At 39.9% G+C, this 24,935-nt stretch overlaps 1 protein-coding gene across 1 annotated transcript; it reads left to right on the top strand.

Annotated features, from left to right (window-relative positions):
• Positions 1 to 4,588: 4,588 nt before the first annotated feature.
• Positions 4,589 to 22,815, top strand: LOC119746409 (A disintegrin and metalloproteinase with thrombospondin motifs 15-like). The gene is made up of 24 exons (XM_038223332.1): positions 4,589 to 4,773; positions 6,229 to 6,298; positions 6,649 to 6,953; positions 7,608 to 7,776; positions 8,386 to 8,573; positions 8,950 to 9,042; positions 9,487 to 9,635; positions 10,102 to 10,251; positions 10,980 to 11,111; positions 11,525 to 11,669; positions 12,113 to 12,208; positions 12,846 to 13,009; positions 13,144 to 13,207; positions 13,832 to 13,946; positions 14,437 to 14,585; positions 15,206 to 15,326; positions 16,163 to 16,243; positions 16,510 to 16,789; positions 17,691 to 17,904; positions 18,150 to 18,297; positions 19,431 to 19,589; positions 20,238 to 20,408; positions 21,442 to 21,626; positions 22,595 to 22,815. Exons 1-24 carry the CDS (start codon positions 4,690 to 4,692, stop codon positions 22,754 to 22,756), a joined length of 3,594 nt encoding a protein of 1,197 aa, XP_038079260.1. The 5' UTR covers positions 4,589 to 4,689; the 3' UTR covers positions 22,757 to 22,815.
• Positions 22,816 to 24,935: the final 2,120 nt, after the last annotated feature.

The raw sequence follows: 24,935 nt of genomic DNA, 5'->3' as shown, positions 1-24,935 counted from the left end.
AGACGCGGAAAAGCACACTGCGTAAACCTAAGTTAACCGTGTCCCGTCAGGTATTTAGGTTCCTTATGATGACGGGCTATGAATTTCGCTACTGAAGACAATCTATAAATAAGCATAGAGCAAGGAACAGAAGCCATAGCGGTAAACATCATTGCTGCGGCCTTACAACCAACTGCGACCTCCAAGTCCGGAATTTCTCACATCCAGGTTTCTAGTCAAGTTTCATTGTTGAAATATCGAGAACATGTTTCCATTTCGGGACTTGAGAGACCTAAATGTTCCTGGCTGTGTACACAAAGAAAATAAAATGTCTATATAAAAGAACGAAACTAAAACCTTTCGTCAAAGGAAAACAGTAGCACGCTTTTATCGCATACTTGGCTCTAATCTGACTCTAATCTGGTAAATGCGATGAGCACATTCATGTGCCTCTAGACATATTGAGGGCGCTACGATACCTGAACGGTTACGAATCTGGACAGTAGAATTGTGAACACAAAGATTTCAGTGTGGTCGCAGTCTTGAGTTTCTGGCATTTGTGTGAACATTTGTGGTGAAATGATGTATCTCGTGCATTTAGTGTCGGACCCCTCCCCCTTTATTTTCCATTGTTGCGAATGTTGTTACCTAGAAACGTTTGCAATTATTTAAGAGCTTGGATGGACCCAAATCCGCCTAATTTCTTAAGCAAAAATAATAAGGAAACTATAGATCGGGTTCTAGTTACCGAATGCCACCCATATTTTCTTTTCTTGATAGCCAATGTAAGCTCAAACACAGTGTATGCAAAATAGCTAATCCATAATGTTTTACAAATATTTCTAGCAAATACCACATTTCTAAATCGTGCGGTGTGCAATGGCGGATCCAAGATTGTCTAAAAGAGGGTGGCAGATGTGTCATAGTGAAGATTTTTCGGGGGGGGGCTGTGGTGGATGAGTCGTTGCAGTATTAAACGTATAAACAGATCATAAAGCCTGAAGCATACAGTGGAATAATAATTATTATGATTTGCAACATTGAGTGACGACTTTAAAGGCGTATAGGATCCTTTGCAATTATCGCAAAAGTAACCTACCGAATTAATATCAAACAGCTTACTTGGATTAAAGATATCAGTACCATGAACAACCAGTGAAAATAGTCCGTCTGGCATTCTGTCATTAAGAAAACAATCAAGAAATAAATGGAACCGAACAAAATGCATGAAAAGAAAATGATCCTATATATGCCTTTAAGAAAATTTGGGATTTTCTTTTTCGCATTATATATGACTTAAATAATTATTTTTGGTCGGGAGGGAGGGGGGTAGCCACTCCAACCACGCCCCAGCCTTGACTCAGCCCTCCAATTTTCCAGTTTCACTAAGAAGAAAGCTTCTTCTGTTATTATTTCTGCTATGTCACAGTAAGCCACAGACAAACCTTTCACGGACGTCCCGCTCCCATAATATTAATTTCACTTCATAGCAACAAAGTAAGCAAATAGTTGTTATTTTCTAACCACATACGGGTGCGGCTCTGTTTGTATGGGTTTGGAACGACAAAGTAAATCATTAAGTTTCACCATTTCTTAAGATCATTAAAGGGCACATGCCATGTAATGTTTCTAATGCAATCCTTGAAAATGCACCTTATAGTGTCCTCATTTAACCTTATTTTCAATTCTCGTTTTGCCATTTTCAAGGGTATTGTGGTTCTTTTTGGTTTTTATGCTAATGTAAATTTCCATACTCACGAGCAAAAGTGCAATGTCATTTCAGGGAGAAACCTCAATAATTCAGCTATTTCAGCATTTGTTTATTTATTTAATTTTATTTTGTGTTATTTTACCAGGGTAGCCCCATCAGTTGTCAATGAACTGTTCTCCCTGGGGGCCCTGGATTACATAAAACATGATACAATAATGACAAAAATACAAAAAGTAATATCAAAAGTTGCCAGAATATTTTGGGTGCTTTGCTGCTAAATTTTCTCAGTTTCTTTGGCGATTCGTTTTGTGTCCGAACCTGGCAGTAAGCCAATGAACATGGGCGTCGCGAGGGGGGGGGGGGGGGGGGGGGGGCAACGAAAAAAACGAAAAAAAGGAACAAGGGGGAAAAAAGGAAAAATTATTTTGAAGGGGGGGGTGGGTAGGGCAAATGCTCCCCTACTCACGCTAGAAAAAATGATAAATTGAGAATATAATGAAATTTGCTTTGCCCCCCCCCCCCGAAAAAAAATCCTGGCGACGCCAATGCCAATAAAAACTTTTCTCACATATATGTTTTTAATGCGCAAATCTTTGGGTTTACAGTTTGAACAGCAAACCCCTAAACTGAACAGTTTCTTCCTGAAACGACATCACAGCAACAGCGCTCTCAGTTTTCCGGAAAAGCATGGACACTTTGTTAAATGTTTAAAGAAGTGCACTTTTCAAACAACCAAAAGGGATAATGCCAAATAGTTTTCATACATTGAAAGGAGGACGGAAAGTTGCACAAAATGTGTTCCTAAGAAAGATTCATCTCAAGATCCCTTTAAGTGTATGACCACCTATAGCAAATACCAAATCTGAGGCCTTGGTAGGGGGCGTGGTCCCGCCCGTGCAGGATATGACCTGATCATGTACATGTAAGTGAGTATGTCTAGTAATGTGCGGTGGTAACAGTAAGTTACAAACACCCTGCGTAGTTGTCATCATGTATTCCTGGTACTCAACCGGTACTGGAAGTGCTATGACCGGACGGTCTCTGTTCAAGCTACATTGCATGCCATAGGTCCAATTAGTTCAAGCCAGAGACAAGACACAAGTCAGTGCGTGGTGGATTTTTAAAGTTGCTTTCTCGATCCCCGTGACTCTTTTCGTGTTTGGTCCCGATAAATAATTATCTTTCATTGCTAATATTTTTATATATATTGAAAATAATAATACAAAAAAGTTATTTACTTTTAAATTAATGACACATGGAGCAAAATAAATATATCGCTAACGTTTAGTTATCGAATAATTATTGTGCAAATTTCGATTTAGTTGCAGCCCGACAATAATCCAGATGGATCTCTTTTTGTTCGAAAGTGAACCAAAATAAAAGTTTATTTTTCAAAGGCAGATCCAACTTGAAGGGGAAGGTTTGCGGGGAAAAAACGTTTCCTTCAGTTGCCTGAATAACGTCATATTATTGCAGATCTAGCTCATTCAATGCTTTAGGCATTTGGCCTCTATGAGTTGACTTCAAAGTCTAGTCCAACCCCCCCCCCCCCCCCCATCCCCCCTCCCAAACCCCATCCCTCTAAAAATCCTGGACTTCAACAACCCCAGCCACCCGTGGACGATCCTGGTTCTGCCATTGTTTTCAATTACGCCATTTCGTCAAAATAAAATATACAAATTGAAAATTAGTTCGGAGAAAAATATCGAACTTGTTCAAGTGTTTTACCATAAGGTTTTACTGAAGGGGAATACAATGTGCCTCTCCCACATATGGGCCTAAGTTGGACTCACAGTTTCTATTTTGGATGTGTTTTAGAGACTTTCTTGGTATAGGTGGGGGCGGGCTGACGTCATCCGATGTAAACATCTGTTCGTTTGCACACCAGTTTTCATTGGTTGCTATGTGTTACCATTCAGCAACCTAGATTCAAGAACAATTGAGTTCCAAGAACATAGGTATGGGAGCTACGTAAAGCCAAATAATGTTAAAAAAATAAAAAATAAAAAAATCCCGGATGTCCGCGCCCATCTATAACGAACTTAGCCGAGCTAAACCGAAGCAATTATTGCTACCGTCTAGGATAGTGTATCAACAGAAGAGACAAACAGATGCCGCACGGCCACGATGTAGTGAATGCGCTGTGTTAACGACAAATCCACGTCGCGTAACTACGAAATTTGCCGCTTACCATGCATGGAAGTGTCTTTTAAAAAAAAGTTGTTTGTTGAGATGATTATTGTTGGACTTCCCTTAACCGTACGACTTTCTGAATTGTGAATAAATTGATAAGAAAAACATCGCCCTCTAGCGTCAAAATAGCCCCCCCCCCCCCCGCTTTTCGAATTTGCAGCGCTTGCGGTGGCCTGGAATTTTGTTGTTGGGTCCGTCCTTGATGCCCCCTCATAATACGCCGGTCCCCCCCCCCCTCCTTTCCAGCCGGGTGCCCCCATTGAAAATCTTGAATTGATCAAAAATATAACTTGATATCATAGTGCCCCCCACCCCCCATGCACTTAAAAATTGTATGCACCCCAAGGTGCCCCCGCAGAAGTTTAACCCTATAGTTACGCCATTGACCGAATCTCAAATTCATAATCACTACCAAGCTAATTAACAAAGTCATTTTTAAGTATTAAAAACAAATAGTGCTCCTTTAAAAACTAAACCACGCAACAAGGCGCACAAAAACCGTGATCTGTCACCCAAATTTAATGTGACTTTATGGGCAACATTTTGAAGTCATGATGTAATTTGGCAATGACTAAGTTCACGATTCTACCACGTCCGGGTATGCTGGCCAATTCACAGCTGGGTTTGTGGACAACTTTTACTAGGAAGATGACGTCACTCACCCTCGCAACCGGTCCTGGACTGTTATTTAAGGGCAAGTTCGGGTGATCGGACTCACATTTTCAGAGTGAAGCTAGCAGAATATTTCTCTTATAAGACGAGTTCAGCTTTTTATAAACTTTTTAGGTAGTTGGAGTTGTTTCAAAATGACTTTGACTTTTGTGTCTGTAGTTGCCCTCATTGCAGCGGTGTTATCGGCACGAAGTGTGACTTCGTCACCCGCGATCTTGGTAAGTACACCATGCAGGTTCTTCCCATGAAATTTACTCTTTCACTTCTTTGAAAAGTGTTTGGAGGACAGTTTTTTTCATCGTGCGTCAAATCTTGAGAATGCAAACAAAGTTCAAGAAAGGAATTCAACTGTTCATCTGTTTTTGTTTGATTTTAATGAATCACACGGTAAAAATGAGGAGTTGGCCATTTCGAATCGTTGATTGCGGTTTTTCTATAAGTGTAATTCATTTTGAAGAGATTACCCTGTTCACGATAAGAGAACGCTTTTACATTATGCTGTAAGATACACTGTATTAAAAAAAATTATCAAAAGGTGGGGAGGTATGTCTTTTCTGACCAATAATAAATTCAAATACTGAACGTCGAAAAAGGATTTTCGCTTGTGAATCAGAGTGGTATTTTTTTACAAGAAATTAAAACCACAGTTTAGGCCTAAAGTTATTGGAAGCAATTGTTTTATAACTTGTTTATAAGTGTTGTTTTGTTTTTGTTTTGCCTGACGCATCACTGAAGTGAAATTTTGACTGTGCATTGATTGATATTGCTGGTCGATTTAATTTCATCAACGCATCTACGACGGCTCTATTGCAATGAAGTGATAAAATGAGCACGGCAAGGAGCGAAAAGAGTGTTGCAACTTTGTCTTTCCTCGCAAACAAAATAAACCAAAAGAAAGCGCTTTTGCACAACTGGTATGCGACAAAAATAAATTTCAAACTGTCTTCTTATTCCTCAACCAAATTGTACTAGGGAAAACACATACCTGATGGCCATTACACAAAGCAAAAGTAATACTTGAGCGTGATACAAGTTGAGGTCAAGGATATGAATCGGAAGTAGAATACAACTCGTTACTTGTACCCTTAAAGTTTCAACAGATGTTTTTTGCAATTGCCGAAAAGGTGTGTTTTCAACTTCCATGCTAGCTTTACCTGGAATAATTGAGTATTCGGATTTGTTTTGGTTGGGAAATGTCGTTTGTTGATGGCCTTGACCTCAACTAAATTGACCTCTAAAAAGTACGGCTTGGAGTGTCGACGGATGTTTCAAAGTATGAAGGTATATAACAGTTAACCGTATATTCGACTTTACAAAGTAAAATGACCTAGTTAACTGTGATTGCCGGGGAAAAGACAATCTTTTCTTCAGTGGAAATTGCGCGAACAGATCGATGGTCCACACAGCGGTTTATTTTGATTTGGTTTGGGATGCCGGAGAGAGAACAAAGTGTGATTTTTTTTCTTAAACGGGACCCCATTTTTATCCTAGCTGCAAATGATGTAACAAGACTGTTACCGAAACATACAGCACAATCTCATCGCCCTTTTAACAACATTATTCTTCGTAAACAATACACATAGGACTAATCAAAGTGACTTCACCAAACAAACGTTCGTAATTAAGCATTCTAAAATGAAGTCACTTTTTTTCTTTGTTGGTAAATTAATCAGGACGGACATGATCTTACGCATGAAGACATCAAAAGCTACTTCGGAGGAATCACCGTGACATCCAAAAATGGTAATGTGAACTCATCTGACAATATGACCTACCCGTTAGTTTTCGGAATTCTCAAGCTTTAATTTTGAGTTTAAAAAAATATTAGGAAGAAGGCTCAACGCTATTTATATCCGGACTATTCTGGAGAAACAAAACCAACAGTGCTCAGAGTTTGGCTTTTAACAGGCCAAGAAAAAAACTATACTTGAACACAGATTCTTTGCACGCCAGGAACTCTTTGTGTGTAATAACGTGTAGAGTCTTACCCCCCAAAAGTGGAGTTGACCCTTTTTGTTGTCGTGTAATAATCCATTCCCATCCCTGGACTTATTAATTAATCAAACACAATTTTGGCAAATCTTTTCCTGTAGGGGACCCAAATTACGACATCGTGGACATTTGGGACCTGCCCACCGACTCTCCCACAAAACAACCCCTCCGTGATGCCGTGCCGCACCGCCACCAACACGACGTCCACTTCACCGCGTTCCGGGAGGACTACCACCTCCGCCTGAGCAAGAACCCCTGGCTGGCCCGGCAGGGGTTGCGGATGGAAACGCTTGGACGGAACGGCACGGTGGTGGCGAGTCAGGAGGTACAGAGGGACTGCTACTACTTCGGGGAGTTGGTGTCGCATAACAGCTCGTCCGTTGCCATCAGTAAATGCAACGGTTTGGTAAGAAGTCAACTCATTTTGTCAGCGGTCTTTTTATACGGTTTCAGAATGTTGCCGTGGTGTTTTAACGATTGCATCAATTATTATTTCACGGTTGACATTCCTTACCATTTCTTTGTTCCAACCCCTCCCCTCCCCCACTCATACAATATTTTTGAATTGCTATTTTCTCGCAGTAAAAAAAGTTGTTCGCTTATTCATAAGTTCACTCATTCAAAAAAATTTAAAATAGGATAGGGCAGAACACTGAAATGACGTAAATACTGAAGAATACCGAAATAATGTAATCATTTTTGGAACAAAATCTTATAACAAGGTGGCAGGGCTGGACAAAAGGAACGACTCTACAGTTTACAACCACAAAAGAATGATTAGGCCTTTACAGCCTGAAACAAAGTTTTACATTACATCAAGTGAATGAAAACTAGAGAACGTGTTCCAAAAATGTCGGTGAATTTTTAAGAACAGAATCAGAAACCGTTCGAATTTCATTTAATGGTTGTCTGAAAGTTTCCACAGTCTGAAAATGGGCCCTCAAATGCCCTTTTTTTTTTATTGATTCTGCCTTAAAATGGCCGATAGTTTCCGAGTTTACTCCATTAATGCACTACACAGCAGTTCGGACCATTGATTTTCTTCCTTTTCTCAATACAGGCCGGAGTAATCAGTTACGGCGAACACGACATTTTCATCAAACCCCTCCGACGCGACCACGCGGAGCAATATAGACGGAGACGAAGAGATGCGGTCGACCCTCACGTTGTATACAGACGGTCTGCGGGTGATAGTGACCCGGCAGCTCAGTTCTGTAGCCCGCCGCCACGTAAGTAAAATACGGCGTGGGTTTTTCCATGGTGGATGTTGTTTAGATTTAAATTTTAAAATTTAATCGTTGTCTCATTCGTAAAGATTTGTTTCTGCGCATGCCTTTTTCTGTGATGTAAGGCCTTTAGTCCTATGTTTACTAGAGACTGCACACGTTTTTAGAAAAGTTAAACTATTTAATGTTGATTGTATTTTCGGTTTTTAAATTAATCAATCCATTGATAGACAGTGAAAGAGATTGAATAATAATTTCATTAATTTAATTACAAATGTAGTTATTTATCGAATTTGTATTTTTAAAAATCTACATGTAGTTGGTAGACTAATTATTGTTGACATTTCGAATGATGGTGATAATTTCATTGCAGATTCATGAAACTGATCAGTTTCTTAAACAAATAATATGATTATGGAATATAGTTATTGATTGATTTATAAATTAAACAGACTCGACTGATAATTCATTTAAAATAATCATAAATTGATAATTGAAAAAAAATCGATTGATGATTGATCAGATTGGAATATCATATTCACTGTTTGATGGTCGAAAATCGATCGATTGATTGATTGATTAATTATTATATATCTATACGTGTTTTCTCAGCAATGAAAGATCCCGAGACAGGCATGACAGTCGACGAGGAGATGGTCGCAGCCTTGGACGGCAAACTCCTGCCGTCCTCCCTCCAGACAGGTCAGAAATACATGGAACTCATGGTCATGGCGGACAATGAGATGCGCAGACACCACAGAGACGACTTGGAGTCTTACGTTATGACTATTTTGAATATTGTAAGTCACTTAATATGATATTGCACTTTCAAATTATTCATTATTCACCTTCTGTATTATTCATGGTCCCTTTTCCGTCTGCTATACCGCAGATCATATACTTCATGTTTTTTTCCAAATCCTTTTAATTACATGGTGTGTTTTCGATAACTTTCAACACTGGAGTTGTAGTCGTGAAAATTGCTGAAACTATAAATAACAGGTTTTTTTAGTGAGATCACAGAATGAAAGCCATTGGCACAATCAAACCTTCACTTGGCATTGATCACGTGTCAATCATCTCGGCATAGGCGATGCTTCTAAACTGAAAAAGTAAAACGAAGGAGAAGAAGAAACATAGGCTTACTAATAACTGATGAGATGTTTCTTCTTCCAGGTTGCGCGTCGGTTTGTGGATCCTAGCTTGGGAGCCAATCTTCGAATTCATCTCGTCAAGTTTTATGTCTTGGAAAGCGATCAAGTCGGCTCGGTAAGGATTTAATACTTTTTTTCTTTTTTTTAATCACTCATCAAAAAAAAACCACCAAAGTATATCACAAATCACAAAGTGCCAATCCAAAAAGTGCTAGTGCTAAATCTGTTTCACACTTGAGACAGATTTTGGTTGGAAGTGGAGTTTGTGTTTTTGGAGAAGTCAGAGGTCTTACAATAAAAATTGGAATCTAATAGTGAAACCTCGAAAATGGTCAAGCCGAAGCAACCACATATTCTATTAATAGCATTCCAGTTTACATTGTCAGAAATCTTGCCTCAACTGAATAAAAACTCTTAGTTTGCCTTTAAACCCTCAAGGATATGGGGAAAAACAGTTCAGATATTGAGTTTATTGTAACTCTGTGGCTATCTTTGTTTTGAAATAAATTTAGTGCAATAACAATAATCGTTAAAATAAAAACAACAACTTCTATTTCAAGGGTCGGATGGGTTTTCGACGGAGGATGCTTTTACTGTCAGCAACAATGGCTACCAGCTACTGGATGACTTCTGCCAGTGGCAAGGAACAAAGAACGAAGTTGACGATGTACACCCAGAGCATTGGGATAATGCTATGCTATTAACTAGGTAAGGTGGAGCAGCCATCATATAAAAAAAATAAAAACATAGATGGATCCAGGGGCCATGGGGTCGGGTCATGCCCCTCCCCCTCCCCAAACCAGAGAAGGGGAAAGGACTTCTATTTTTAAATCAAAGCTACTTCATTGCCTTGATTTTTTTTTTAAAGAATGCCCATTCGCATCAAATAAGGTCTGGTCCCCCCCCCCCCCCGATCCCCTGCTTTCCAAATTCACTGCAACTGTTGATCCATTCTGGGTGCCCCCATAAATTACTGTTGTCCCCTACCCCCCCCCCCCCCCCCCCCCAACTGAAAAAAACCCAGGCTACGCCTCTGTTGCCCACATCCCCTCCACCTGCCAAACTGATCAATACATACGTGTGCATAGGTCATAATGCTGTCACATTCAGACAGACAGATCCGAGCGATGTACTAACCTCATCTTGGTTTGTTGTTTGGTTTTTGTCATCTCAGATATAACCTGATAAACCCCACCGATGGCTCCGATTCGCTGCTTGGCCGCGCACCCGTTGGTGGCACCTGCCGTCACTTCCAACAGTGCTCAGTGAATGAAGACGATGGTCTAGGCAGTGCCTTGACCATTGCACATGAGACTGGACACACGTGAGTATTAATCAAGCCAATCACAAGTCCAGCCAGAGACTAGTGATTACAGACCAGTGATGTATGGGACCAATTTGCATTTGGGTAGATGGGAGGCAGAGCCTTGTAATTTTATGGAGGGGCAATCAACAAGCCTCTGTACTGATGACGTCACACTTTGTTTACATTTGCGCTGGGGGCCCACGGTCCACTGAGCACCATAGGAAAGCACACACGTAAACAAAGTGTGATGTCATCAGTACAGAGCTTATTGGTTTGTCATTTTAAAAATAAAGGTCTATTTTTTTGTGGTGTAGGCCTGCAGGTTTGGAAAGGGGGGGGGGGTTTTACTGCCAAAAATGTGTGGGTATTAAGCATTGGCTGTGGTTTTGTGCATGATTTTTCTATTTTTTGGGCAGCCGAAGACCCCCCTTCTTCATAGATCTGCCAAAAGTGAAGACACAATAGGAAGCAAGGGGGAGGGGGGTTGCCTCGCTTCCTCTTCCCTCATATATTTCTTATGATTTTGACTTATGACTTTATTACAGCTCAGTTATTTTGGGGCAGGTAAACTGAACGAAATGATGGATTATCCAGACCAACATTTTCAAAACGGGAACATTTTCAACAGGTCAAAATGGGAACGAATAAAATTATTTTCCAGTGTGACAACCCCAAAATTAGCAATAAGAACAGAAACAGCTCTGATGATGGCTACGAACTAAATAGATTTGCCTTTTTTTTTTCAGACTGAATTTGAATCATGACAGCACTTACGGTTGTCCAGACGGCATCAACATCATGTCTGGGCTTCGATCCGCTGGTGAGGGAGCCCTCTCTTGGTCTATGTGTAGTCAGACTAATATCCAGGAGTTCCTGAGGTAAGACCATCTTCAGCGATGATCTTCATTTCTTGACTGAAACGTTGACAAAAGGAAACTATATAGATATACACAGTTTGACAGTTATTGTTCAAGAGCCCATTCAACTAATGCAGTTTACTTTACTGATGTAGTCATCAACATACTTGTTTGATTCTAACTTTAGGAAGTAGGATAAAACTTGACTTGTTAAAATAAACGTACTTTTTAATTATAAATCCTCGGCTCAATCTTAAGAAATGATGCATTCTTATTTGACAAAACAACACTGAATATCACCAACAGCATTGTGACTACATTCATATCATAATCTAGAACTAGTTAAACCAACAAAGTAATTTAATAACAGACAATAAGTTTTGATATGAATGAAGGGTTAATGAACAATACCTTTTTCTTTTGGATGATATCAGAAACCCAGTCAGTAACTGCCTGAATGATGAGCCTTTGATGGCACCGCTTTCCGTAAATGAACTACCGGGCACCGTCTACAGCTATGCAGACCAATGCAAACTGGCATTTGACAGCGACCGGTACACAATGCCTGTCGATGGACAAGTATGTAAAATTCAAGTATAATGACAATATCTGTATTGAACAACTTGTAATCTTTGATTATCCTTCTCCAAAACAGAAAATGAAACTAGGTCCACATTATGTGGTCTATCTTGGTAAGGGTTTGTGACTCATAATCATATGGTCAGCTGAGTGATTCAAATTTAGCTGTTGGTTATACATTGTGTTCATGGGCAAGCATGTTTACCTCAACTTGCCTCTCTTCATGGGTACAAATTGGTGTCAGCATTAGTTTTGGATTAATTTGGACTGGCATCCCATCCAGAGGGAACAGAAATGTTCCCAGTCACAGACTTTCTTACAAACTAGTACCTCACTATTTTTTTTATTATTATTATTATTATTAATTCTTTTTTTTTGGGGGGGGGGGCAATTTTATACATATTCTTAGGGACTGAAACTAATTATATAATATTTCTGTGAAGGTTGACTGCACTGTTCTGGCTTGCCAAGATCCAAGCAGGGCTTGGCGATCTAAAGGCACTCCAGTTATGGAAGGGACCGAGTGTGGGACTGATAAGGTAAGCCTTTGAATTTGATAATAAACTAAATAATAAATTGCTGTTCTCTAGTGAGGGGTTAGTTGGAAATGTAATAAATTTGATGTGTTTTTTTTATTTGCTTACCAAAAGTGAAATATTGAAATCGTGGCCAAAAGTTGGTTAAGTGATAAGTTGGAATATTGAAGGGAAAAAAAGAGAAATATTTTCAACAGGAGTCTGGCAAGCAGGGATGTAGTCGAGTCGAACACAAGTCCCTGCAAAGTCCATCACTAGTCCTCCAGTCTGAATCCAACTCACAAGCTTTAAATAAACTTTGACAAGGGCATTTCCTATAGTTACTGTTCATCCACAGTTGCTTGTGATGGACTTGTGATGTACTTGCAACTGAACTTTTTTGTGACTGGACTTGTGATTTACTTTTGACTGGATTTTGATGTACTTGTGATGGACTTGACTACATCTCTGCCGGCAAGCTATTTATACTTTATAAATACTTACTAGTTTATACTTTTAGCAAATAAGATTTTCTTAGTTATATGTGCATCAACTGAAGAGATTCATAGAAAGTGATATTCATTTGTCCAAGTTCTGCAGGTCTAATTATTTGTTAAAAAGTTTCAAAATGATATTCGGTTTTTCTTTTCCTCCTCCTTAGTGGTGCATTAATGGTCAGTGTGTCCAGCGTGAGCCTCTGCCCGATGCTGTGGATGGTCAGTGGTCGTCCTGGGGCGGTCAGTTTGGATCGGCTGAGTTTGGACCCTGCTCCCGATCCTGCGGGGGCGGTGTTCGGTCCAGAATGCGCTACTGTGACAATCCTCCGTAAGGGAACTCCCAATACATTTATATATTCATTGCGTGAACTTATCTTACTATAATTCCAGGAATCTCTGTGAATTTTATCCCACGGAACTACTTTTCCAGTCTGAATATTACATTGTCATTTATTTTTTCAGACCCTCCAATGGTGGCAGGGGGTGTGAGGGCAGCAACACGGAGTATATGGTCTGTGAAACACAGGTAAGAAGTTGCACTTTTTGGAGTTGTATAATTTGTCCCGGGTGGTGTGTTCTTTCTGAGAACTTGTAAGGAAAAACACAGAAGAACAATACAGCAAAGAAGAATTGTAAAAACAATCTTTTTGTATTGCTTGTGTACATTTGTAGAGGGCGGATCCAGTTTTGGTTCAAGGGGAGGGGGTGTTAGCAAGCATGTACTACCTTTTTTCTGTATGATTTAGGGGGACAGCGGACGAACTAAATCCCCCATAGATCCACCACTTCGTATAGATACTATCACGGAAGGAGAAAACACGAAGGCATCAGCAGAGTGCATATGAATGAAGAATAAATAGAAATTTCATAGTCAAAGTCAACAACTGAGATGATTATAGTTTACTGCAACTTTGAAGATTATAGTTTATGCCTGAATCATGTCAAAGAACAGACAGTTCTTCAGGCATGCTTCTGCTGCATGTTGTTGTTCTTCCCAACTTTGGAATGACAATGAAGTTGAAGATATTACAGTGGAAAGGAAAGCAATGGATTAAATTATTACAAAAATAGGAAATAGTGAGTAGAGGGGTTGGAGGAGGTATAGTGTTATCAAGGCTCTGTATGATCTTTATAATTATTTTTTTTCCAGCCATGTGCAACTTCACAAGATGACTTCAGAGATGAGCAGTGTATGGCATCCAATGACATACCACTCAATGGTGTCACTTATAACTGGGTCAAAGGCTTCACAACAGAACAAACAGGTAAAACAAAATTTAAAAGAATATTTTTGGTAGTTCAATCAGTGCTGTTTTACAAGTGCTCAATGTCACAGTTGCTTGCAAGCTTGAAAGAGGCACATATGCGGAGAAAATTATAAAATTATCAGTAAAGGAAGTAAATTGCAGAATTTTATTCAGGTCCTTAAATGTTGATCACAAATCATCATAAGTCAATCACAACCAATCGTAAGTGATCACAAATCAATCATAAGTCATCATAAGTCAATCACAAGTCAATTACAAGGCAATCACAAGCCTCCAGCCTAATGTCAAGTGTTAAGCTTTTCCTTTGTCATAGTTCATCTCCTCAAAGTTTTATGTTTGTGTAATTGACTTGTGATTGACTATGATTTGACTTGTGATTGACTTATGATTTGACTTGATCGACCTGACTTTTACTCTGGCTGCTCAATCTTTGGTGAAGTTTATCAATGACAACGTCAGTTACTTTTATTATATGTTATTGCCTTAGGTGACGAGCTTTGCCAGTACAAATGTCTGAGCGACCAGCGATTCTGGGCCAAGAGGGAGCCCTTTCGATTCACAGACGGCACCCGGTGTTGGCACAACGAGAAGAATGATGCCGGTAAACTCAAGCTGTGTGTGGGAGGTCTTTGTAAGGTATGTGGGAGGGAACCAGAACTTTTGTGAGATTGTGTCCAAAATGGACTCTGTGGCTACAGCTTAGGCTATTTGCTGTAATTTATATATGACCAAAAAAAGAAGTCGTAGCCTTAAAACAGCTAATTCTGAAACAACCATGTTGCCAGGCATGGTTTCAAATGATTTCAGATTGTTTGAAGTGTCTTTTGAAATTCTTTACAAAGAAATATTTTTTATTAATGTACCTTCGTTTGAAAATGTACAACTTTTCAAATTCCCTCAAAATGCAGAACTGACAACTGAACAAACTGAAAAAAACGTATCCACTTTCAAATTTTTCGATTTGAATTTGATGGTCAAAGTTTCTTGACTTGCAACAAGTTTGTAAATATATTTTGCTCTGAAAAAAAAACACACCTTCTTTGGCATTACAGAATTGGCAACTACAAAAACAAAAATACTGTGGTTTGAAAAAATTGAGGTCCCAAACCCCTTTTTCAGAAAAGGTCCTATAAAATTGAAATTGTGTCACAAAAGGGATTTCAGTGCAAAACCAATAAGTAAACTACCGGCAATAATGAAATGAAATTCCAAATATCCATGTAATTTAAATAAGACTCTATGTTTTATTTGAACAGCATTTTGGTTGTGATGGAAGAGAAAACTCCAACTCTGGGTTTGACGTGTGTGGTGTTTGTAATGGTGATGGGTCTTCATGCACTCGCATCTCTGATTCATTCACTGGCGGCTCCAGCACTGGTAAGGCAATCATTACAATCAGAATTTTGAAAGCCTAAGTTATGGTTTTATTGCTCTGGTTTGCTGGCAAGCGAATTCAGCACGCTTTGTGGCTATGAGTTATGATTGCTTGTTGATGGCAGGATGGCTTAGTGGTTTATTGTGGCTGTCTGGCTTGCTGGTGGGCTGGCTAGCTGGCAGGTTGGCTTGCTGGCATGCTAATTGGCTGGCCAACCAGCTGTCTGGCTGGCTGGCTGGCCGACTCCCCTACTGGCTGACTGGTTGGCTGGCTGGCTGGCTGTGACCCAGGTTGTCTCGCCGGTATGCTGAATGGCCGGCTAGCCAGATGTCATGCTGGCTTGCCAACTGACGTACTGGCTGACAGGTTGGCTGGCTGTCTGAGTTGCTGACTGGCTGGTTGGCTAGCATTCTGGCTGGTTGGCTAGCATACTGGCTGGTTGGTTGGCTGGTTGGTTGGCTTGTTGGCCGGCTAGCTGGTTGGCTGGCTGTTTGACTAGCTAGCTGGTTAGCTGGCTAGCATGCTGGCATGCTGGCTGGTTGGCTGGGCGACTGGCTGGCTGGCATACTAGCATGCTGGCTGGCTGGTCGGCTGGCTGGCTGGTGTGATGGCTGCTTGGCTGTCTGGTATGCTGGCTGTTAAATATTAGTTTGCCTATTGGATTCCCACCAACCAAACAATTGTATGGGTCGGTGTTACTGGTTGCCATTGGTTGGCATTCTGTAAATTAGTATCACTTTGATTTGGGTTTCTGAAATACGTCATTGCAAATATCCTTGTGATTTTTTGGTGATTCTGATGTTTAGATTCATATTTCTTCATTTCGCTCCATTTGCAGGTTTCAATCATTTCCTAACACTACCTGTTGGCTCAACTGGTGTAGAGATAGCCAATACTAATGCCCGTTACACTTACATTGGTAAGTAAGATTAAAAAAATCAATCTTTCTTCAATGAGTAAATAAATTATATTGCCAAATTTCAAAGACTGAGTTGCATCCCAGAAAAATAGTCAGCAACAATTGATATTTAGTGAAGTATAGAAGTCACATTTCATGTTCAAATTACTTTTCAATTCATTCTTATTGACCCAAAATGTTTCTAAGATTTTACAGTGTTGTTACCTTTGAACAATGTGCAAATTTAGTAACAGGTAAATATTCATAATTCCTTTTATTTTTTAAAGCTCTTAAAATTGGCAATGAGTACGTCCTGCAAGGCACGGGTAACTACAGACCATCGACAGGCCGCTACAGCGCCGGTAGCTCAGTAGTCCTCTACGAGAATGGAAATGATCTCGAGGAACTTTTCATCCCCGGACCGATCACACAAGCGATTGAAGTGGAAGCTTACTTGTTTCTGGACCCCAACGTCAACTATGTGGGAGGAATCAACGTGAAACCGGACATTCAGTATCAGTATTATGCACCGAGTGGTTCTGGGAGCGGTGTGCAAGAGTCATTCCGGTGAGTGACATTTATTCAGCAATTTATTCATGGCAATAACAATCTGTGTACCAAATTCTACGTACACCATTATGGCCACGCTCAATGTTTACGTCGATGTGGACTGCTGGAATGGTCCGTTTTCTAGCCACAATGCTAGGTCCTAAACTGTGACATTCAGTTTGAGCTCAACTAGGCAAACAAGTCTGAAGAAACCTGTAGAGATAAGTCAATGAGAAGCGATAACAGTCTTAGAGGTGGGAGGAAAACCCAGAATATTCTGGGGAAAACCCACAGAATCAGGTAGGGACTGAAAAGCCTATCCACATATTGGCCCAGGCGGGATTTGAACCCGGGTCACAGCGGTGGAAGGCGAGGAAAGAACCGATACACCAACCTGACTTCCCGATTTAACATTCACTCATCAGACAGCATCGTTGTGTGATGGCTTTGCTGCAATACTTATTGTACAAGTGACATGTGGTGGGTTCGAATCCAGCTAGAGGTTCAAGACCTTTTTGTCCTTGAGCAGTAGAAAGGCAAGAAATGTTTCATTGGGGGAGGGGTTTACAGAAAACAAAATCTGACCATTTTTTGGCCTTGAACAATTTGAAAAGGAAGGAGAAGGGGTCTGACTGGAATTTTTTTACTTTGGTTTTTAATTTTTGTTCCAGTTCTGAAGTCCTTTATCACTGAAAAAAACAGACTTGCCTTTAAAATAACCCCAAAAACCTGAAAAGCAAGAAATAACAAGATAGTCTTCAATCCTTCACTTGAAGTATATCAGTTTAGTTACAAGATAACTTCCAAGCATCGCAAGTCTCATTAATCATACAGCTAGACTGATTCCAACATGTATTGAAATGTATCAACATTATTTGAAATGTAATTGTACTTTTTTTGGTGAATTGTATTCCTGCAGTTGGGTAGGCACCACTTTCACCCCTTGCACATCCACGTGTGGGGGCGGTATGCAGACTCGCTCCGTGAACTGCTACCGGACGTTGAATGCTCGGGAGGAGGTAGTGCCAGATGACCTATGTCCCCAGCCTAAGCCAATCGAACGCCAGGCCTGTAACACCGAGACCTGTCCCTTTGTGATGCTAGCAAAGTGGGAGACAAGCGAGTGGTTCCCGGTAAGCATTTTGAAATCGTAATGGACTCTTTGCAGGAACTGCAACTAATATGTCAGAGCTCTGTCTTTGTGTTATTACCTTCAAATTTTAAATGATAAAAATGCTTCTTTGTGTTACAGACAGAACTGGCCTGACAATAAGTTTATGGGAATTAAGATTTAAAGCCCCTCTGAATATCGATGTTTAAACATTCATACTTTCTTCTCCAAGTTTTTTGATGTAGTTGCTCTTTCTTTTCTTCACAGTGTTCGGTGACTTGCGGTCAGGGAACACGTTCACGGATGGTGCGTTGCATACGTGATGGCGTGGAGGCACCAGGCAGTCCGGAGTGCGACGAAGCTAGCAGACCGGCAGAACAGGAGACCTGCAATCAGGGAGAATGCTCATCAATAGGTAGGGTGCTTGAGCTTTCATGGTTGGAATCTATAAAGCTGTAGGTCCTACTGTCCGTGCTCTTCAATAAACTTTTCCACTTGTTTGTTTTATTTAAAAAAAAAAAAAATTCTCCCTATTCTGGGCATTTGCAACCTTCTGAAAAAAGGCTTTTGTTTTTGGTCGCTTTTGCACACAAACAGCTCCTCCTGTGAGTAGACATGGAACAATATATTAACAGAATCAGTATCAGTCTCATTGGTTTATATAAGTAATTGATAAGATGAGGAATATTTTCTGATAGTAAGACACAGTATAAGGGAAAATCAGTTATGGTAGATCTCACTTATTCTGATTCACGCGCATAGCTGGAGTGTGTGAATTAAGTCATCAGCGTGTGAACCAGAACAAAGATAGCCGACGTCAGACTTTGGTACTCTATTGTGACATCACATACTCAGTTGTTCTATAAATTGATCATTGAAACTGCATGTACAATATACAACTTGAAGTAAAGCAATTTACTCACGATTCCTCTGTATTAATAATAAATCTTTATAAAGCATCCATATCCACAGGTATTGGTGTTCAAGGCGCTACATCACTATTACCCTGCTAATTTGGGCCAATAAAACATTCCAAATACCATCTCGGCTCCCTTTGGAGTATATACAGCTCAATGCTGCCATTTCAGCACAAAGCAGCTAAAATCAATCACAATAACCATCTCTACCCTTGCACTGGTACCCAATCTACTCCTGGGCGGAGAGACGCAATGAGTGGCAAAGTGCCTCTCCCAAGGGCACACGCACCAGGCTGGACTCGAACCCACAACCTGCAGAATTACCCGCAGACCACGAATTTAATACTCCAGACAATGAGGTCATGGCCCTCCACTCAACAAGAAGATCCCAAAATTTCAATTTAAGCTTAAATCTGTCTGCACTTACATTAATAATAATAATAATCGGCATTTAAGAACGCTCTAATTAGTAAACTAAACCACAGCGCTTACAGTATTGTTATTACCCCTGATCATTGGGCCAATTAAACATTCCAAATACCATCTCAGCTCCCTGGGGAGTATACAGCTCGATGAAGTAGGCGCAAGGAAGCTAGGTCTGACGTTCTTGTTTCTGTCATTTCTTGAACAGTTCCTAGTGCCTGTAACGGTGTGACGGGCGAACCGTCGGGCATCATCTACAACATCGGCCAGAACACCAACGGGGAGACTTGCTCCCAGATCATCGCCGTGTCGCCTGGGAAGGAAGTCGTCTTGCATATCGTCAAGATGGTTATCGATTGTAGTACAGGTAAGCTAAAAAACAAATTAATCAAACCGTCAATAATCAATAGTTTGCTGTTCATTAGTTTAAACTCAATCTACTCATATTTTGACTCCCGAGAAACTTTCAGATTGTTTTGACCTGTTCTTCATGCTTATAAGTATATGCATACATAAATTTTGGTCAAAATTTATCACAGACAATTGGATTCATTGACTTTACTTCTTTGTTGACTTTACTTCTTTGGAAAAGTATTATTTGCAACAGTAAAACATCAACATAGAGTCTATATAGTCCTATTGTAAAACTACATCTCCTACTATTACTAGTGTTTTAGTATATTAACAAAAAATGGTCCATGTTTTTCTCTTGTCAAAAAATGGACCTGCATTTAAAGTTTGGGAGGGCATCCTCACTAGCTTTTTAAAAACAGTTTATACCTTTCAATTTAAGATTCACTCGTGTGCAAAATTCAGTTAACTAGCAAAGTGGCGGATCCAGGGGATGTGGAGGGGGTGCCCCCCCCCCCCCCCCCCCCCGTGACCAAGGCAATTTTTCACTTGAGAGACCCCTTCCACACCCCGACACATCCTTCATACCCCCCCCCCCCCCCACTACAATGAAAGTAGCTAATTCTAACACCCAGATCCTTTCTAACATTTCTTATGCTTGTAGAGAGCTTCAAGATTAAAGTCGGTCTGAGCGAGCAGCGCTACTGCGGGTACATTGCCAACCGGCAGATCACGGTCGGGCACAACATTGTCAACATTGAGCACAAGACATCCACAGCTAACAATGGCTACCATCTCAGCTACAGCCTGATCGACTCAGCTACACCGCCAAATCGTAAGTCCATCTCATACAAAATAATTTGGTTATAAAAACTACCTGAATACATTCAAAGCAGAGCTGACACTATCAATAACCCAAGAGCTAGCTTGAAGACATAATGATGTTGTACAAATTTGGAAGGAACTGACAAACTGTCCTTCATTGCTACTGTTTGACTTTTGTCATTTCTTAGCCCACAAATTTACCTCTCAATCCTTGTATAGAACTTAAAAAAAAGGATACCATTATAAATATGTTGTTTCGTATGAAATTTTGAAGAAAAAAAAATTAAGAAAATATTTCTCATAGATATGCTCAAAGCAAACACCTTGCTGTATATTAAACCAAAAACAACTCTTCCCTATAAAACAAATGTGAGTCTTAACGTTATGGATTAAACAAAAATCTAACTATACCCTAAACAGGTTAAGAATGTTTAGTGTGGGGGATACCAAAGATAAACACTTCAAATAGTTTAACATTGGTTTGTGACACTTGGGAATAGTTTGCAGATACACCATGTGTGGTGCCTCAACCCAGGGCGGATCCTGGAGGGGGGAACAGGTCTCATCCCCCCCCCCCAAAAAAAAATGAACCCCAAAAGTGACGTCGCAATAAAGGCAGGCACTGCGTACACCACAATCTTTTCTTTAAAAAAATGGTCAAAGTGGTCAGAAATTGACCCAGTTCACACCACAGAACATCTAGAATTTAAACATTTTTCGGGGCCCATAAACGGGCCCCGAACCCCAAGCCATAATTTTTGGACCCACTTTTTGGGGGACCCAAAGATTTATTGGCCCTCCCACAACTGAGTTCTGGATCTGCTCTTGGCCTCAACTTAACGGAGAGACGGTCAGAGAAACTTGTAGTTTCAGTTGGTTTGCGCTTCTGATGATCATCAAGATCATCTTCTAAACTCAAATCACCTCTTCTCTAAAGACAATCACGTCACATGGTGTATCCCAAATCTTCTCCCAAGAGAAGCCTCAAGTCACATTTATCAATAATTTGAAATTAAAATGCAATTTTGTGGTTTGCCTACTAGCATGCGACAAAGTTCTGACCGTGGCAAGCGGTCGCATCACCAGCCCCAACTGGCCCAATCCCTACAGCCCCAACCAGATGTGTACCACCACCATCGTAGTGGAGCCGGGCAAGAGAATTCGGGTCAACTTCCAGAAGTTCTTCCTGGATGGCGAAGAGCCCTTCTGTGCAACGGACTATGTCATGGTAAGGATAAAAAAGGATGTGGATAGGGGAATCTCATGTGCAGTCAGGTTGAAGCAGTTTCTTTTTAGTTTCGCCTCAGTAACCCGACTTCAATCAATTTCCATCAAGGTTGACAAGTGAATCGGCTTTTCAGTCCCCGCCGAAGAGTTTCACTGGAATATCATTTTGGGCATTTCTGCTCACCTCTAAAACTGAACATTTTCTATTCTACAAACCATTCTACCACTACCAGATTGAGAACAAATGTTTGAATGAGGCAAAATTATAATGCACCTCGCCTAAAAACAAATTGGGAAATATCCACCAAAATATTTTTGTTTAAATTTCAAGGGTTGTCAGAATACACAGACTGTTTCGCTGAAGAAATTGGAGGACTTTTAGCAAAATGTACTAAAAAGACGTTTCGGAAAGAACGTTGCATCCCGACGCCACATATTTCAGTAATGTATTATCTCAATGAAGGTCAGTCGTTGAAAAACTGTTGAAAAGAAATGAATCTGGGACTGAAAAACATTTCCAATTTTTATATAGAAAAACTTTGAAAATGCACTCGACTATCCATAGACTTTGTACACAACCAAAGAAGTGGCGTTTAGATACTACATTCTTTCTGAAGTTTCTTCTTCCACAGCTGAAGGCAACTGAACAATCTTCCCCTAGTATACACCAATCCGGACATGATTTCCATTCTATCACGAAGACCCCCTTCAATGGCGAAAGCATTGTGCAAACTACATGTATCGAATCCGTCACAGGGCAGTTGCTTTGTACAATAGCATGCACAATGGATTCTCCATTGAAGGGGGCCTCCTGCGTGTACAGTGATTACGTGTCTGGATTCATCTACAAAAACAAGAGAACATTTTACCCATAACTCACTCCGCTCATTTCACCCACTCTGAAGTTGAGTTTTCAAATTTGTTCCTACCTTACGCTTACAACTCTCACTTTTCTCCGCAAATACGCAGATTACCGACAACAATGCTCGTAACGACAGCCCAGTCTTCTACTGCGGGACCAAGGGTCGATTCAACTACCGCTCCAAGAGCAACATGATTGCCGTCACCTTCCGATCCGATGCCACCCAGGAGCTGAAGGGATTCAAGGCTGCCCTGAAACAAATCAATTAGATCAAAATATTAATCATTTATTTATTGATATTATATGTTATTCAGGTAGGAGGTATATTGTACTTACCACTTTGTGGTTTTCATGTAAGTAACTTTTATAAATAAATTTTAGCATTACTATTTTCATACATTTGGAAAGTGTTCCAACAAGCTTTAGACTTGAAGAGACAATTTGAAAATTCTATCACAAATGCCAAGTGATTCTCCAATTAATTCAGTAAAGTATAAAATAAAGTTTTACATTTCTATTTTTTTCATTTTTCATACATAGTTCGTGTGCCCCTACATGTGTTAAGGTTTTGGAAGATCTATTTTAAAAAGTATATTTGAAATGCCAAGTGATATTTCCTTCTTGGTTTAAATTTGAACCTTTCTTTCTAAACTGGCAACACTGGCTTATGAAATTAAAAGTGGATAAAAGTGGGATGTGAAATTAGTGTCCTTTCTTATTCAAAGATTGACTTGAAAGCCATTCCTAGCACTAGAGTTTTCCCATTTGATTTTTATGATAGACCATTAATACCTTGTTTTGTTTTTTAAACTCAGGTTGGAAGAAAGGTGTTTTTTACCAATATGCCTGCGTTATTACAAACACCATTCTAAGCAATAGTTGATTTTTTGATGTACTGAATTAATCATGCGCCTAACGTAAGTTTATGGTGCAGAATGTCATGAACAGATATACCCTTTGTACTCAAGAATAAATCAGAGGATTTAAATATTTCAACCATATTATTAAATTTGTTCTAAAGTATCATTGTTTTGCTCAGCACTGCCAAGTTTTACTAAAGCTAGGTTCACACAGTCCCAAATTAGTTGTGAAAACAACCAGAATAAACCAAGAATTGAAATTGGTTCCCGAATTACCCGACAAATTTGAACATGTTCAAATTTGTCGGGGCTCTTCCAAATCTTTCTCGATCTTTCACCGAGCTATCAGAATCATCCCGAGGCAGCCAAAAACCAGTTCCCGATTTACTCAAGGATTGCTATTCTTGGCGATTCGCCTTAAAAAATCGGGAATGTGTGAACTTAGCATTAGCAAAGCCTGAGCTGATTTTTGGCTTGCCTTATAAAGCACCTTTTTCCGGTAAGCAGGGTTTTTGTTACCAAAATGTTTCTATTTTCTTTGACTGTAACAATGGCAGCAAAAGAACATCTTGATAAATAAACTACATTCCAACTGGCATATGTCACCATACAACAAAATTAACACTTGTGATGAGATCCATCCATTTTTTTTATATAAACAAAATTTATTTCATATATTTATATATATATTCCAGCAAAAACTAAAACCATGACTTGATTAAATAAAAAATCTTTAAAAAAAAATCCCCACCACAGAGTACTGACAAAACTACACTTCTAAGTATCTTTTTAAAATCGAACACATGACATAAATATGATTAATGAAATTTGAGATTCTGTGATCCTTCACGTCATTGTTGAACACATGCCACCTGCTAATACAGAACTGGCCAATGAAACAAGTTCCTTAAGTCACATGACAACCCCACCTACAAAATAAGCACGCGTGTGTTTCTACTTCCGTTTTCCATTTGTGATGGGGTGTTCTGGACTTTGAGAAATGACGAGAAAGGCCAATTCCTAAACTGGAAGCCTTTTGGGTGAAAAAGACCATCTCTAGTCATCGCAAACTTGTCTGGCTTGTTCTGCTTATTACTTTGGGCCAAAAGTAATTTTGGGGACAAAATGTATAGGCCTATATGCAATTGACCATCTAAAACAAAAGCCCCAAAAAACAACAACATGGGCTTGCAAACGACGACTAGACTTGGAGTGACACAGGTTTTTGATGATTGTCAGTTCAAGATTCAAGACAGTGACCAAAGAGATATGTGACCATAATGACCAACATACTGGCTGGAGTTGGCGAGAGGTCACATAATGTACACATGGTCACATGGTCGATCAAACGACAACTTGTGTTCCATTCTACTCAACGCTCACAGAACATGACCAAAAGGTCTTGTAATATTAACATACACCGGATACAAAGGTAAATACGACATTCTACAAAGAGTAACTTACTAATGAATACTACAATAGTACAACAATAAAATCATTCTAATATGATTATAAGAATGAGGCCAATGTTTGTCAGGGGACAGATGCTGCAAATGAATCTGAGGACATACTCCATTACATACGTGGA

The sequence above is a fragment of the Patiria miniata genome, unplaced genomic scaffold, assembly GCF_015706575.1.
Source record: "Patiria miniata isolate m_02_andy unplaced genomic scaffold, ASM1570657v1 HiC_scaffold_12, whole genome shotgun sequence".
NCBI classification, from domain to species: domain Eukaryota; kingdom Metazoa; phylum Echinodermata; class Asteroidea; order Valvatida; family Asterinidae; genus Patiria; species Patiria miniata.
The sequence above is the reverse complement of the archived record's forward strand: the minus strand, read 5'-3'. Positions and strand labels throughout refer to the sequence as shown.